The 16,018-nt window shown below is 42.6% G+C and overlaps 2 protein-coding genes across 2 annotated transcripts; both read right to left on the bottom strand.

The window, feature by feature from the left end:
* Nucleotides 1,199–4,412, bottom strand: LOC8060405 (F-box protein PP2-A13). Its single transcript, XM_002446911.2, has 3 exons — nt 3,503–4,412; nt 3,176–3,294; nt 1,199–1,945 (listed from the first exon to the last, which is right to left on the bottom strand). The coding sequence occupies exons 1-3, from the start codon at nt 3,884–3,886 to the stop codon at nt 1,507–1,509; spliced, it is 942 nt and encodes a 313-aa protein (XP_002446956.1). The 5' UTR covers nt 3,887–4,412; the 3' UTR covers nt 1,199–1,506.
* LOC8057608 (E3 ubiquitin ligase BIG BROTHER-related) lies at nt 9,097–13,371 on the bottom strand. Its single transcript, XM_002446910.2, has 8 exons — nt 13,004–13,371; nt 12,289–12,444; nt 11,577–11,796; nt 11,423–11,487; nt 11,307–11,351; nt 10,966–11,090; nt 10,621–10,729; nt 9,097–9,508 (listed from the first exon to the last, which is right to left on the bottom strand). Exons 2-8 carry the CDS (start codon nt 12,430–12,432, stop codon nt 9,473–9,475), a joined length of 744 nt encoding a protein of 247 aa, XP_002446955.1. The 5' UTR covers nt 12,433–12,444; nt 13,004–13,371; the 3' UTR covers nt 9,097–9,472.

The following is a 16,018-nucleotide window of genomic DNA, read 5'->3' as shown; positions in this document are numbered from 1 at the left end:
GCACAAAAACAAACTTTCTCTGGAGTCACTCTCCGATGCACCTCTCCAGTGTCACACCGGAGAGTTCTGTTAAGTTTTTGAATTTGGCGTCACCGTGCACGTGCATCGTTCCAAAGCTGCGGTGCACACTAGTAGGTTGGGTTTAAGCACTTGAAAAAAACTCGACCTACGGGGTTTAAGCACTTGAAAACAGGGGCATATACCTTTGCTTTCACTTTATCTTCCATCCTTCATCTTTATTTTCACCTTATTTAGCTTTTGCATTACATGGTTCATGTCATTTCATCTTTCATAGCCTTCATGCAGTTCACTCTCGCTTGTAGACTAACCTTTCATGTCCCATATGAAATTATTAGTCTACAAATGTTTGTCATCAATTACCTAAACCCATAAGAGACTTCCAATCTCCCCTTTTTTTTAAGTAATTGATGACAACCTCACAAACAAATGAAAAGAACTGTGATTTCAGGCTAACTACATACACATTGTATATTGGAACTTATTCTTCTAAATCTAGAATATTATTCTCTTGAATCTAGAACTTTTTTTCTTGTAAAGGCGAAACATGTTTTCCTAAACTAGAACACTATCCCTACACCATAAAAAGAAAATATTCTATCTTCATAATAAAACTATTTTGAAACATTTACTATAATACAATCGAAATTTATTCTTCATTTCGGTTTGAATTTTTATTTGAGGAAATGCATTTCGGTTTGATAACTACGGCTTTTGAAGTTTCATGCAAACAAAGGTGGGAAAAAACGGCCCACCTAAATTGGTGGGGAAAAAAAACGGCCCACTTAAAAAATTCTCCACTCGCAGCCCACATCGCTTCTCAACTTGCAGCCCGCATCGCACTAGCAGAGCAGCGGAGGGATGGTCGGCGCGTTACTCGCTGTCGTGCATCGGCGCACGCTCGCTGTCCATGGCGCTTCACCGCTTGTCTGCTTGACTCTGGGGGTGGCGCCTGAAATTTCCAAGCCTGAGACTCGAACAGAATTGGTCGGACCAAGCATCGAACCCAGAAGCAATTCTCACGAACACTCGCTCTTGAAAGGGGTCAGCAATACGGGAAAGCTGCAGTCCATGCAGCGTGCACCGATCACAAAAGCCCCTAGTTCAGCAACATGGGAGATGGAAATGCCACATACAGATCGGCAGACAACTTCACCCTCGAATACTTGCAAAGGCAAAATTAAGTGAAACTTTCTGGAAGCACGTCTCCAATAATGTATAAACACAAGATCTCTATACATATAATGAAGCATCTGTTTCTACACTCGCGTGTCAAGCGCTCCAATCATACATCGCTATACCTACATCTACATCCTGACCTCCCTACTTATTTGACTTAAGACTACAAAATGTAAATACAGAATAAGCCCTTACAAAAATAAATAAATTGTTCATGCAAAACTCTGAGAAAACGAATATGCACGCTACCCTTTTGGACAAGAATGACCCGAGAAGAAGAAATAGGCTAGCCAACGAATTCAAGCACCCCTACAAAATTTGCTGGCAGAATACGCAGTCCTCCTCAAATTCAAGATCTTTGGGGTATATATAGACTGAATCAACACACAGGCCGCCTTTTGTATGCGTACAATCAATCTGCATCATAGAGAACTTGAGTTCTGTCACCTCGTCAGAACTCGATATGACGAAATCACCGACGTGGTAAAGGATCCATCTTCCAGGGTTAATTAGATAAGACTCAGATACAGTGTGCTGATCATCTGAAGTTGAGAGCTGGAACCGTGTCGGTCTGATGTCCCAACCGTGGATATTCTCAGATCCATGGCCTCGGCGGCCCATCCGCTTGTGCGGTCTGCCCAAATGGAGCCGGAAGAATAGGCTGTATGAACCAGCAGGAAAGCAGAAATCAATCTCCCCACCTACCTCAAGCCACCAAATCTGCTGGAGATAGGCAACGCTGTGAAATCTGCAATAAAAAACATGGCACTTTAGGTATCTGTTATGCAGTGAGTTCAGCAATTGGTGAACATGAAAATAAAACAGAGCTCAAACTAACTCTACAGATGGACCAAGCTACAACACCACTAACATGCGAGGTGAATTTCCTTTTGTAAAGATGTCTGATATAGAACTGAATGCGAAAGCAAAACTATCAGGGTCATTGCACATGTACAACAAATCAGCTCACAATAAGGGATGCTTGGACGAGGCCTGGTTTGGTACGTTTTGGCATCCAGTTTAACTCCAAACTAAGTCCTGAATATTTGAATCCAAATAAACCGGATGCTCTGAGTTGCAGTAACAGAAACCCCATAAAGCTATCATTCAGGTGTCGAGGTAGATGACACCAACTGGCAATGTGGTGGGGGTGCTTACTGATGACATGCAAGAATAGTACAAGGACCAAAATGTACTCAACGGGCAGGTCATGTATATAGAATAAATTAAATCACATGAGAACAAAAACTATAGATGTTCGATTTGCATCAGTAGCCATCATACTTAAGTTAACTGTACACATATAGGCTTTCCGATGACACTGAAGTGCTTTGGTTGTATGCAGCATGCTGATTGGTTTCAGGATTTTATATATTTGTACAATGACACAAAAGATAACATAGTAGCATAAAGGCTCAGTAACATTTAACAGAACACACAGCCTAAAATAAATAAATCATGGTCCTACACATATCAATCACACTCGGTACTTTACTGGCTTGCTAATTTGTCAATTGCTGCTGACAATTTGGATAAGCTGTCCAGCACTGAGGACATCTGTCTGAACACCACATGCATCCCATTGCGAAAACACGCCATCAATCATCACAAAAATATATCATAGGCCTTTATTGGGTAGGTATGTGAAAGAAAGACATGTACCCATAAAAGAAATCTTCAACCAGTTCATTATCCCTCCCCCCCCCCCCCCCTCTCCCCCTCCCCCCCAAAAAAAAGCTCACCGGAAAGCAAGGAGTATAAGATCAGATTATTGTCTTATTGAGGAACACAACAAAAGTCAAGCAATTAACAAAGAGCTTCCAATATAACAAAATATAGTAATAGATCATATAAAAACATGGCATGATAAAAGCATTCCATGATTTCATTTTTTCACGACGCTGACAGTTTCATGGAATGCGGTCTTAACCTACTAATGAGTACATTTACTCGGAAAATGAAAGCAAAAACGAAGTACCTTGATTCCTCTGTGGATAGGTGGCTCCAATACCTCCTATCGTCTCGCCCTGTGATTGACATAGCCTTTGAGGAAATGGACATGCAGAAACCTCCCTTGTTCTTCTCGATCCAAAATTCCTACTCAAATAACTGCTTTTAGTTAGACCATCGCAGACAAAAAGATACTCCGAGAATAAACATATTATTGAAGGCATCAAACATGAAAAGACAAACAGGTTCTACTAATTCAGCTTTTTTTTGCCACCACTAAAATCAAATCATCCTCTACCAAAAGCAAAAGCATTCTGATTGTTGGAAGCAACTGGTCAAGAAAAAAAAAAGTTACCTTGGTGCCACCGTCGAACGGAGTAGGCCGGCAGAGGCGCGCGTATATCTCCTTCTTGATCGCCGCGGAGGAGCAGCACCTGCCATCATCGCCTTCGGCCGCGCCACCGCAACCGCAGTCGTCGTCGTCGTCGGCCGCGGCCGCGAGTGCGGCGAGGTACCTGTAGTTGGCGGGCAACTTGGCGGCCCAGATGCAGTCGGCAGAGGCCGCGCCCCGGAACGCCCGGTTGAGGCAGGCCACCTGGCAGATCTCAGCCGGGTCGAGGTAGAGCAGCACCGCCGCGACGCAGCTCTCGGGCATGTCGCCCAGCGACGTCTGCCCCCACCCCCGGCCGCGGCCGTACCCCTCCGGCGCCACCACGCTCGTCGACGCCCCCACCCCCATCCAAATTGCAAGATTTCGACGCGCGCAATGCGTGGGCGGAGTTGGGTACCTATACCTTGCTCGGATTACGCCTCCAATGCCTGGAGAGCGGAGAGGCCTCTCTACTCTAATCCGGTTGGCCACAGTTGGGCAACCGCCGGTCGGCTGGTTCTTCCTCAATTCAACCGACTTGCTGGAGTCTAGCCCCAAGGGCCAAGACCATGCATGGTGCTGGGGGTGGTCGAATCAAGAGGAAGAGGGGTGGAGCAGAGCCGTGGAGGTGAGACTTGTAGTTGCTTGGAGAGGGGTCCTGGGGGTTGCGACGGAGGGGAGAACTAGGCGGCGGATGCCTTGCTGACCCTGACCAGCTGGTGGTAGCGGTATAAAAATAGCGCGCTTTTCAGGTTGGATCAGTGGATGGTTCTGCTTCTGGACAAGGAAAGTGGCTCAAGTGGATATTGTTGGCTTGGGAAATCATGGCCACGTCGTCCGCCGCGGTAGCCGGTAGTGTTGTTTTGGCTAAAGATGAGTAGCAGTGGGCAGCGAGGTGCGCGGCGACGGCGACGGCGATGGGGAGATCCGGGCGGGAGTTGGGGGACAAGAGAAGGTGTGGTGTGACCGCACAATCAGTTTGGCCGGCGTCGCCTGGATTTGGGGTGTCGTTATGGCTCTGGTATCTCGCTTCATAAGCTGGTTCGTATGTACAGTGCCCGATCGAAGTGCGCTGGCGAAATATACTAGTATCATGGATAATTCCTTATAAAGAAAGAATATCATGAATAATCCATTGCAGATAAGTTGGTACGCAATCCTAGTCCATACACGTAGTTTATCATTGGTGGTTGTCTCCATATGCAGGTTAGATGTCAATTTCTGTACTCTTCATTTCTTCAAGAACAACATTTACAAACAATGATTTTCAGCCTCTAGCTGGCAGTATCAGAGCATTTCACTCCTTAATAAATCTGTCGCTCTTACCGTTCTAGTATGACGTGGGCCGAGACAGATCTAGTTCTTTTTTTTTTCCATTTTAGAAGGAGACTTTGTGAAAAATTAGGTCGTATTTAGTTCCAAATTTTTTAGCAAAATAAACATTGTGATTGTCCAATCATGAATTAATTAGACTTAAAAGATTCATCTCGCAAATTACAGGCAAACTGTATAAGTAGTCATTATTTTTATCTATATTTAATGTTTCATACATATACTGTAAGATTTGATGTGACAGAAAATCTGAAAAATTTTGCAAAATTGTTTGGGAACTAAACAAGGCCTCCTTGTTTAGTTCCAAAATTTTTTGCAAAATCGACACTATAGCACTTTCGTTTGTATTTGATAAAAATTATCCAACCAGGGACTAACTAGGCTCAAAAGATTCGTCTCGTCAATTTCGACCAAACTGTGCAATTAGTTTTTATTTTCATATATATATTTAATATTTCATGCATGCGTCTAAAGATTCGATGTGACGGAAAATCTAAAAAATTTTGCAAAATTTTTTGGAAACTAAACAAGGCCTTAGTTTAACGCATAACAAAAAAAAGTCACAGTAATGGAAATTCCTGGGCAGGACCAGCCTGAAAGCAACAGCACATCAGAAGAAGGTATCCACGTCGAGATCGCCATGTCTGCCAGGATTAACTCTGTCATCAACTGCACTTTCCTTGTACAGCAAAGCTGCCGCCCTTTTGCAATCAGAGGAGCCAAGTAAAACCACCCAAAGATCTCGTCCGTCAGAGAAAGGAGAGCCCGAAAGCGAGACGCCCCCTGATTGCACGAGATTATAGATTCTAAAATATCACTGGTCGCGTTGTTATCAACAAGGACCTGCCGATTAGCGAGGAGGTCCCGTCCAGGGGTTTTGAATCTGGAAGGGATCAGTTCCGGTCAGCGAGACGCCTCTGCGGCTCTGCTCGTTCGATTTCAGCCAGGATCGGGCACGCCGCATGCGGCAAGTGCCTGCTTTGTTCTCCACCGGATCACGACGACACTGTCGGCCATCGCCACGGGAGCTGCTGAGCTGATAAGTGATGAGGGCGGCTGGAGCAGCGGAGCAGCGAACACGCGTGCGTGCGGCCGCATGCGTCCGTCGACTGGCTGCTGCCATGCAAATGTTTGGTGGATGCCAACTTCTCTTCGAACTGAGTTTTATTTATCTTTCGGATAAGTCTTGGCTCATTTTTGTGCTATTGAGTTCATGTTTAATTGGAAAATGCCCATGTTTTATTAGTATGTGTCTTTGCCCATTGTCCATTCCCTCATTTAGTTGTTGTATATAAAAAGCATTCTTGGGCAGAGTATGCTTGAAAAGGAATGCAAGTGCGAGTGTTTAGGCAGAGAATTTGAGAAAGGCATCTCTCTTCTTCCCTTGTCGCCTCCACGTTTCGCATCGACGTGGCCCCATATTTTGGTGTCTAATCATGTGTGACCACGAAGCCCCGGGGTGTGGATCCGAGTCAGCACAGAGGGGCCCAGTCCCCTGTGGGCCTTTGTGGCAGTCCTATCCACTTCCGGATAACGTCCTCCCTGCACGACCATTCAAAGGTGTTGGTCAGTTGGATAGTCATGGCTAATTCTATTTTTAGCTCTAAACTAGAACAATTTTTATGGCTTAAGAAACGAAATGGTTTTATCCATCGCCTCTCTAATCCTCTTAAACAGAATAGATAAGTAGTGAGTGCAATTCGAGAAGTAGCATGATCGTATCAAAATCCATGCGATATCTTCGTATCAAAATCCATGCGATATCTTTAAGAAATGAAATGTGTTGCTCCCTTAAATCAAGCACTAAGCTCATCGTTCTCACTCTCAATTACGCAAGTTCCATATGATCTTATACGTGGTTGATGTTTACCAAGTTCTTATGAACAGCGTGAGGGCGCACAACTGGGTCAACCCGTTCGCTCGCTTGGGAGAAATTAGCTCAAACCCATATTTAGGAAGTACATTTTCTATTGGGATATATTTAACCCACATGAGCCTATATATAATTAAACGCTAGGGAATCTGAGTTCGACCTACCCTGACCTACTTCAATTTAACTCTTAATCCAAACACATTCTTAGAGGTGGAAATGCGTGTAGATTGTCCATAGATAAACATAAACAGATTTTTATTGGATTTAGTGGGTTGTGGAACTCTTTACATTTTTCAATTGGATTACTTAACCATGCTATTTTTTATTTTTTCGATGTTACGGAACATTGTATTGAATTACCCATGCATAATAGTACGAGGCTATTGTTTCATTTGTGTCAGAAATCTATTTTAATTCAATGTCCACCATTTGATATGGTATTTACATGTTGATATGATCGTACTAATTTAAATAAATTTGTTCGTCGTCACATCTGAGCCGTCTCCAACAAATTTTAGTTAATTTCATTAAAAATCTGTTAGCTTGATTGTATAATCCTAGGGTATAACTTTTGACGCTTGACCCACGTAGTATATATCTACTCACACTGCACAAATAGCTAATTAAATATCATACTAAGTCATTTATAACATATTTTAGTCAATCAATTTCACAAGAAAAAATTAAGGTGCGATTTGAATTGAGTCCAACTTTTGACCTGGAACGACACACAGCTATATTTAGTTTGTCATTGTTGAATCATCTTGGATGTATTTCGCAAAAAAGAGAGAGAGAGAGAGAGAGAGAGAGAGAGAGAGAGAGAGGAGCCGACTTAGATCGGATTAGATATAGGTATTTTGCATTGGGTTTGCATGATTGAAAGTTGGATTTCTTTTTATCTCTAGAATTTTAATTGGGCTTCTCTATTTGGATTTGGATTTGGATCTTGATCCATCATCACCTGTTAGTCTAGTTTGTTAAGCAAACCTAAGTTTCACAAAATCTTGCTATCAGTCACCACTTATATAAATCGAAAAACTTCCATACGTCACCTACTACTGCATTCCTTACAAACAATAGTGCCTATATTGGCTGCACATGAATGACGAAAGTAGCAGGATCTGAGGGCCACACTTGGACAATGACGGCTTTCGTCATTGTGATACATGTCTCAACATGACAGTTTGTTTGTCAAGAGCAGCGTCAGGTTTATCAATAAACTGACCAAATTAATCAAAGCTAGCTAAAATAAGCTTCATACAATCGTACTTTGCTGCCTTGTTTAGTCTCCACCTAAAAACTTTTCACTCATCTCATCGAATCTTTCAACAAATGCATGAAGCATTAAATGTAGATGAAAAATTAAACTAATTACACAGTTTGGTTATAAATCGCAAGACTAATCTTTTAAGCCTAATTAGTCATAATTGCTACAGTAACCAATATGTACTAATGTCGGATTAATTAATAGATTCATCTCGCAGTTTCCAGACAAGCTATGTAATTTATTTTTTTATTAGTCTACGTTTAATACTATAAATATATACCGACATATCTGATATGACACAAAAAAATTTCTTTTTGCGAACTAAACAAGGTCGTAAGGTGTCAATTACGCATTAGGTTCATTGCATCAACTTTCAGACGAGAAGGAAAAGGAGAAGTTGCTCGTTCGTACCTTCCGCTCTCGTCATTGCCTCAGCGAATCAAGGGTTGTTGTTGTGACCACGAGAGCATCGCGCGCCCCACTGCGGCATCACCATAGCCGCACACCGTCCTCCCCTACAGGCTACAGATCGAGGCACGCTTCTCCAGCACGGAGAGGCAAAGGGGACAGAAGAGATGACGGCAGCTAGGGTTTCTGTTGTCGTGCGGGTGTTGGGTGCGGGCCAAGCGGCGCCTTGATGCGGCCGTGTGCGGGGAGAGCAAGGTGCAGATGAGTTGGACTATGAGTTGAATTTCTAAAATATAGAGGGCCTTTTTACAAAACATGTAGCGACACGTGTCAGTGCACAAATAAGCCCACCAATGCTTCAATTTCTGTGGTACGAGCAAACAGAAGTAGTCTTTAATCAACCCTGACGAGCGTGACGGGCGGCGTGGTTTCCTGGCGTGCTTTCTGTCTCCTGAAGTATTATAAGAAGCATTGCCCTGTGACACGCAAGTTTGTCCATGCATGGGCTGCTTGCTCATGGAATACCAACATTTTCAAATCATATACTGACCCATAAGTTTGAATTCCATCCATGAGCCAGAAATCATCCTATTGTGGAACGACCTATCTTACTGAAGAAGATAAATTGCTGCTGCAAACCATAGTCCAAAATGGTTGGCTGTGGAGAAATCAGAACATTCCAACATTCTGACCATTTGCTAAACACAATGGCTGCTACTTTTTTTAAAAAAACATCGGTGCCTAATTTTCCATATTTGTCACTGTTTTAATACAAGTTGCAACATTACAGACAGTATGCTGAATGAACTGGAGCCAAGTACTGAAATGAATGACCAGTATACAGATATAGGAGATGATAAAAAAGGACTAGTGTGTGGCACCAAGGCTGAATGTCCCAAAGTTCAAAAGCAGAGATGTTATTGCATTTGCTCGAGATATCACTAATTTGGTGTGCTATGATCCTTGAGCAATGCGGGGCATTAGTGCAGTGCTTATACAAATAATGCACATCTACGCAGTAGTTCAGACAGTTGCTGGAGCTGGACATCAGACGAATCTGCACTGTTTGATTTTACTAGCTGAAAACCTCCTTATTGCAAACAGGGCATACCTGCAGCATCATGCATGCCACTAAAGGCTTAGCAGACATGCTTTCTCAGGATAAGAAGTGAAAAATTACTAATATGGTTGCAAATTTGAAAATGCAGAAGCAGAAATATTTGCTCTGAAAATGCCAGGGGTTTGAGGTGCCGAGTTTCAATTGAAAAAGTTACCAAATGATCAACCCATATAGCTATAAAGAACGCCTAATATAGTTGCGACAATCAACTCTATTAATGTATGCATGCACACCTACCCTCATGAAAATCTGATTCCATAAGAAAGATTACTTGGCTATTGTACCTCTTAGTCTTAGGTATGCAGACCATTCAAATACTTTGAAACGAAGGTGTAACTTGTAATATTTCTACATCACGTTTGACCTCGGGTCATTGCTCAAGATACATACTATAGTTGGCAGGCAAATTTGATGTGCAATACAAAAACAATGACATGTTACGAGGCACGGTGGCTTTCATACTCCTAAATCCTAATAGAAAAATTATATGGTGCCCTCGTTAGCTAAAATGCCATGTTGCAATGTTTCAAAAATCATTAAAAAACATTTATGTAGTACACTTAGAGTTAAGTGTAGCCGCAACAATTTACTAGTTTAAAATTCATCTTTGATGTTGAGATTAAAAAAACAGAAATGTCACTGTCAGCACATGATGAACAGTGCCAGGTTCACTGCTTGTCAATTTTGTTTCTTGACGATGAATTTTAAACTGAATTGTTGCGGCTATACGTAACTCTATGTGTACTACATACATGATTTTTTATGTTTTTTGAAACATTGCAACATAGTATTTTAGCTAACGAGGGCACCAGCATCCGGGGCACCAAATCTGCACTCATCCTAATAAATAATTCCAACACAAGTAAATTGATCAGGAACCACAGGAACTACAACAATTCCTAGAAGGATGGAAGTTGTACCACCAACCTATGTACTACTCCCTTCATCCCACAAATTATAGGTCCTTTTGGCTGTTCTAAATACATAGCTTTTGTTATGCATTTAGATATACGCTATGTATCTAGAGAAGCCAAAATAAGCTATGGTTTGGAACGGAGAAAGACATACTCAAAAGCTAAAGACTAGGTGTCTAGGTAACTTACCTTATTGATCTGTAACCATTTAGCAACACAAGCTTGATGGTACTGATGTCCACAGGGCAATTTAGTAAGCCTATCCCGGTTCTTGTATGACATACAGCAGATCACACATCTGCACAAGCACAAAAGAGTAAGTGGCAAAATGGTTTGTTACGTAAACAGCATAAGTTAATACAGTACAAACATAGATAAACACCTGGTAGCAGTGTCATAGGATGCAACAAACAACTAGAAAACATATTCTTCAAATCTTATAACTAATCAGTATTGCCACTGCACTTCCAAACATACAAAATGTTGACCAAGAAAAAGGGAAATCCAATATCCTAATCAGCTAAAAAAACATACTCTTCATGTTTTTCCTTTCTTGAGAATATCCCAATTTTGTAAGTTGAAGTTGGCAAGAGTGCTATGACACTTTCAGGCAACCCTTTGCTTTCGGTACCAATGGCTTCCCCTAACTGTTGCAGTTCCTGAAATCAAATGAAATAAATGAAAAGAAAATCCCATTTCTTTAATACTCGGGAACATATATCTTTAAAATACCGATAGCCACAAGGTGGCAATAAAATAGAATATGCTCCTAGCAAAACGTACTGGTTATTAGAACCAAAAGCTAGCTGGCACATGCCACTTATAGAAGCATAGCAACAAATAAAAAGAGAGGGGAGGAGACAAAACAAACACACCTCATAAGTCATATTATCTGGATCAATCCCATCCTCCTCCACTGCCTGTACATTGGTAATTGGCAATAAATGGAAGTGTGTATCGATTGTCCAAAATGCTTTCCAGAAATGTATACCTGAGGAGGTCTACTTGCAGAATTATTGCCTCTATCAAACAATGAAGATGATGTTGGCTTTCTTCCTGTACAGATAATTTGAGACAACAGATTAGCACTTAATCTGGGAAACAAATTGACTCCACCACCAAAGAATATAGAGTATGCAACTAACCATTATTGTCATTAAGTGAAGTGTTGGCTAGTTTGCCCTCCATTTCTTGCAACTCTCTAGCTAAAGCTTCATCAACTGCTAGTTGCAACTCATAGTTTACATCTTCAGATGATTTTCGTTCATTTGGTGTCCGATCATGGCCATAGCTACAACTTGGAGTCAAATGAGTTCTAGATGAACCGCTACCATTACTTCCTTGAATTAATTGATACAATATTTCCTGAACAGGGTGGACGAACAGGCAAGTTAATTTAAGGCCATATTTGTCAAAATGATGCTGAACGGTTGCAGTACAAAGGATAGCAATGGTCATAAGCAGCACATAGCAAAAGGTAAGGATACACTGTCACGAATTCATGAAAATGGTATTTCGTAGATTCTAATTTTGAGCCCAGAACTAACAAGCATACCGCCCTAGTGAAACAGAAATTTATGAATTTTCTATCTTACAAATGACAACCCTGTGTGAATGAATATTATTAGAAAAACAGTAATAATTATTTTATAACTTTTCAACCAGCCCATTATGGATCTAGGACTCAATACCGTACCAATGCAACTAGTGCTTAGGATAAACTCCTCAAAACAAAACATTAATTAACAATTTTGACTAAGTTTCATTAGTATTCCCACAATATCAGAAGCGCACATATGGGGAACACATGGCCATTGCCCAACCAATTAAAGAAGACCACAGGAAACAGTAGCCAACCTGATCTTGAAGAACTTGGGCAAGATCGTCGTCGTCATCAAAGAAGCACCCACCGTAGTTCTCTTCAATGGCATACGGTAGAGGGGCACTCATATAACCAAGATACACTTTCTTCTTTCCAGTTTTCTTTCCTAGCAGATACATGCTCGCAAGCACCTAAAAAGGAAGCTCACAGAACATTGCTTGATCAGGTTCCATGTAAATGCACCACATTGCAATCACACTGTACTCAAAACTGTGGAAATGGATCAACTGCAGTCCCTCTCCCTAGCAAATTTTGTCAACTTAAACATGGACTCCTCAAAACTAATAAGCATTGGTCTACAACTACAAGAACACAAATTCAAACTATAAGCACGCAATTGATCAGCTACAAGGGCACAACTGCAACCCCCTCTGAAGCTACAACCGCAGATCAAGACCCTTTTTCCAATCCGGGTCCCAAAGGACTAACACTAAACGTGATTATCCTGCGATAGCACACACATCATCTCCTATAAAAATACAGATTAGTCTCTTCCTGTCAGAAAAAAAAAACAGACTGATCTCTTCCAGCAATCTATGCCCCAATTCCTCTAACGAGCACCACAAGAACTCCCGAGTCGCAACAGGCCACAGATAAAGCAGCTCGCCACCTTGCACACATCTCATTCCCGAGACATGTCGAATAAACGAATCTGCCGGAACTTAGGAAGCGGCGGAGGAGGAAGCTAACCTCGTGCGCAGGCCGGGGAGATCACTGCGCAGCCGCAGATCGGATAGATTTGGCGAAGCTGGAAGGAGCCGAGTGAGGACTCAGGGAGGAAGGAAGCGCGACCCACCGCTTTGCCTGGAATGGCCGCCTCGCCACCACTGGCGCCGCGCAATCACCGTCTTGTGGAGTGTGGACCGACCCTGCCCGGCGTCAGCCCAGGCAGGGACGGCGTGCGGGTGCCGGGCCCGCAGTAATGAGTAGTCAGTCTGCCAGTCTGGACCCACCTGTTAGAGCGTGGCTGCGTGGGTGTCGTCGCCGGCCGGCCGTTGGGCGTTGCTGTGCCTTGTGCTGCTTGGGTTGGGGTGTCTCTCTGCTGACGCTGCCATCTGTGCTGATTAGGACCTACGAGGTGCCGTCGTGGTGCCCTATGGCGTTGTTTAGGCTTGTTTAGTTCACCTAAAAACCCAAAATTTTTCAAGATTCTCTGTCACATTAAATTTTACGACACATGTATAAAACATTAAAAATAGTCAAAAATAAAAACTAATTACACAGTTTGTCTGTAAATCGCGAGATGAATCTTTTGAGCCTAGTTAGTCGATAATAGCGTTCCCCAAAAATTTTTGGCAACTAAACAAGGCCTTAGTTTCAAAAAAATTACAAAATTTTTTAGATTCTCATCACATCGAATTTTTGGACATATGCATGAAGTATTAAATATAGATGAAAATAAAAACTAATTGTACAGTTTGGTCGGAATTGACGAGACCAATCTTTTGAGCCTAGTTAGTCTATGATTAGACAATATTTGTCAAATACAAACGAAAGTGCTACAGTGTCAATTTCTTAAAAAATTTTGAAACTAAACAAGGTCTATGGATAGACGTTGAGTAACCTTTGTCCCCTTTATGCAATGCGGTGAACGCACTTTCCTTTCATCGCATAAGAAAAACACAACTTTCTTTAAGGTCACAAAAATAATAAAACGTAAGGGGAAAACAAAAGTTAAACTTAGTTGGTTAACTTCCCTGTGATAAGGCTATCTCCAACAGAAGACTCATTTGAGAACCCAAACCTAAAATGAGTCTCCAACACAATACCTATAACCTCCAATAGAGTACCCATACAGAAGACCCATTTTGGGTATCAGGAGAGGCATAACCCAAATTTGGGTATCCTCTCTCCTCGAGACCCATTTGCAGAGAGTGTTGTCTTTTAGATCTTTTTGTTGGAGAATACTAAAAATATGTATGGAACCTTTTATCTATAGCGCTACCCAAAGGATAAATGAATCTTGTATTTTGGATGATGATTATTGGAGATAGTCTAAGGCTTGTTCATCTAGGATTGCGCAAGGTGCTTACAAAAAACTACATAATGTGCTCAACAACAATGAGGAGTCTACGTTGACTTTGACGATATTGGGATATTTGGATATTTTATAGGTCCTTTGTATAGCTTGAATGGGTGTGCTTGGATCCCTTGTTTACTCTTGCTTTGCCTAGTTCGACAAGAAGTTTAAACAACGAACGGTGTTTGGATCACTTGTCGATTGCTTCGTTACTTATGAAAGCGAGGGTTTTCTCTGCTAACATAAGTGTCTCGATTCAGCCCACTTATGCTGATAAGGTTAGCCTTGCTCAGAGAGAACGCGAGAAGAAGGGCAAGAGAACTGACTAACCAAGTAGCTCCGATATCCATATTGGAAAAAAAAATACGGCAGTGTCGCATTCTAGACTGTTTGTGCGACACGGCCTAGATGGTGTCCACGTACTGATCTTACCTCTATGAAAAGTCTAAAGAAAAGGAAAATTCAACATTAATTTTAAGATAAATTTATAAACCCAGGCTATTATAAACTATTAATTAAAGAAAATGGAGTGGCTTTTATAGAGAGTCGAGCTCCCAACCTATAAGCCACAGTTATTAAAAAAACTATAAGCCACTCAACAGCTCTTCTTTTTTTTTTTGAGCAGGACTCAACAGCTCTCCTATAAGACTATCACTGTGCTACATGCACATTCTCGATTCTATAATTTGAAGAAAAAAAAGGTAAAGTGAAAAACAGGACCCAACTTCGTTTGAAGAAAACGGGACGCATCTACGTATTCGGCCTAGGTGCATCTCTCTTCGCAGGCCATGCATGCGTAGTCATTGCGGAATGCAGCAGACAGCCCACCAGCCCGCGACTACTAGAGTACCTTTCTTTCTTTTTTGAATGAACGTTTTGCCAGTCTGGTTTTTTTTTTCAAGTATTAATAAAACTTGAAACAACATGTTCAATTGATCACCCGATCCATTTTTACACAAAAGGAACCCTGAACTGCGTTGCTCGCTTAAGACTGTCTCCAACAATGCAACCCATACTCAAAATGCTTCTTGCATAGTGCTTTTGCCTACTGAAAACAACTTCCAACAGATGACCAATCATATGACTCATTTTGCCTATCTGCTGAGAGGAAACCCAAAAATACATCCTCTCTCGATGAGGACGTAAATGTTTTTCCTGGCTCGTGAGCACGACGACGGCACGCCGCTTCCGCCACCTCTGCCTCCACCCACCCTTCCACCTTCTGCTCCACCTCCGATTAGAACGGCGCGGCCGCAACTGCTTGGAGTTGTGGTGGAGGCCGGGAGGCGCGCGGCGGCGCTTGGCCTGGAGGCGCATGACGACGGCGCGACGCTTGGGCGGGAGGTGCGCCGATGCGCTAGGTTTGGAGGTGCGCGGCGGTGGCGTGGCACTCGGCAGGAGGTGCGTGGGGGTGGCACGGCGCTCGGCCAGGAGGGGCGTGTGGGTAGCGCGACCTGGAGACGTGCAGCGGCGCTCGGCTTGGAGCGTCTTTTTTTTTTGACAAATGCCTGCAGGAGCCTGCTTTGGTTTGGGTCTCAGGCCTCTTAGAGAAGAGCAAGTTTTGGGTTTGACGCATTTACTGTATATGACCTATATTATGTTATGGGTCTCCGGTTTGAGTTTCAGAGGGCGTTTGCGAGGGTGGCTTAGCTGGGCTCTGCGCTCCCCGGCTGCAAGTGCGCGTG

Source organism: Sorghum bicolor, chromosome 6 (assembly GCF_000003195.3).
Source record: "Sorghum bicolor cultivar BTx623 chromosome 6, Sorghum_bicolor_NCBIv3, whole genome shotgun sequence".
In the NCBI taxonomy this organism is placed as follows: domain Eukaryota; kingdom Viridiplantae; phylum Streptophyta; class Magnoliopsida; order Poales; family Poaceae; genus Sorghum; species Sorghum bicolor.
Note: the sequence above shows the minus strand (reverse complement) of the source record. Positions and strands in the feature narration are given on the sequence as shown.

Bases quoted from the DNA above. Each gene is read 5' to 3' on its own strand.
- LOC8060405 (XM_002446911.2), bottom strand. From the start codon at position 3,886: ATGGGGGTGGGGGCGTCGACGAGCGTGGTGGCGCCGGAGGGGTACGGC. The intron at 3,295-3,502 runs GTAACTTTTTTT...TTATTTGAGTAG, and splicing joins CGTTCGACGGTGGCACCAAG to GAATTTTGGATCGAGAAGAA. The intron at 1,946-3,175 runs GTACTTCGTTTT...TTTTTATTGCAG, and splicing joins CTATCCACAGAGGAATCAAG to ATTTCACAGCGTTGCCTATC.
- LOC8057608 (XM_002446910.2), bottom strand. From the start codon at position 12,432: ATGTATCTGCTAGGAAAGAAAACTGGAAAGAAGAAAGTGTATCTTGGT. The intron at 10,730-10,965 runs GTATGTTTTTTT...GTGCTTGTGCAG, and splicing joins AGAAAGGAAAAACATGAAGA to ATGTGTGATCTGCTGTATGT. The intron at 9,509-10,620 runs GTAAGTTACCTA...ATGATGCTGCAG, and splicing joins AATGGTTACAGATCAATAAG to GTATGCCCTGTTTGCAATAA.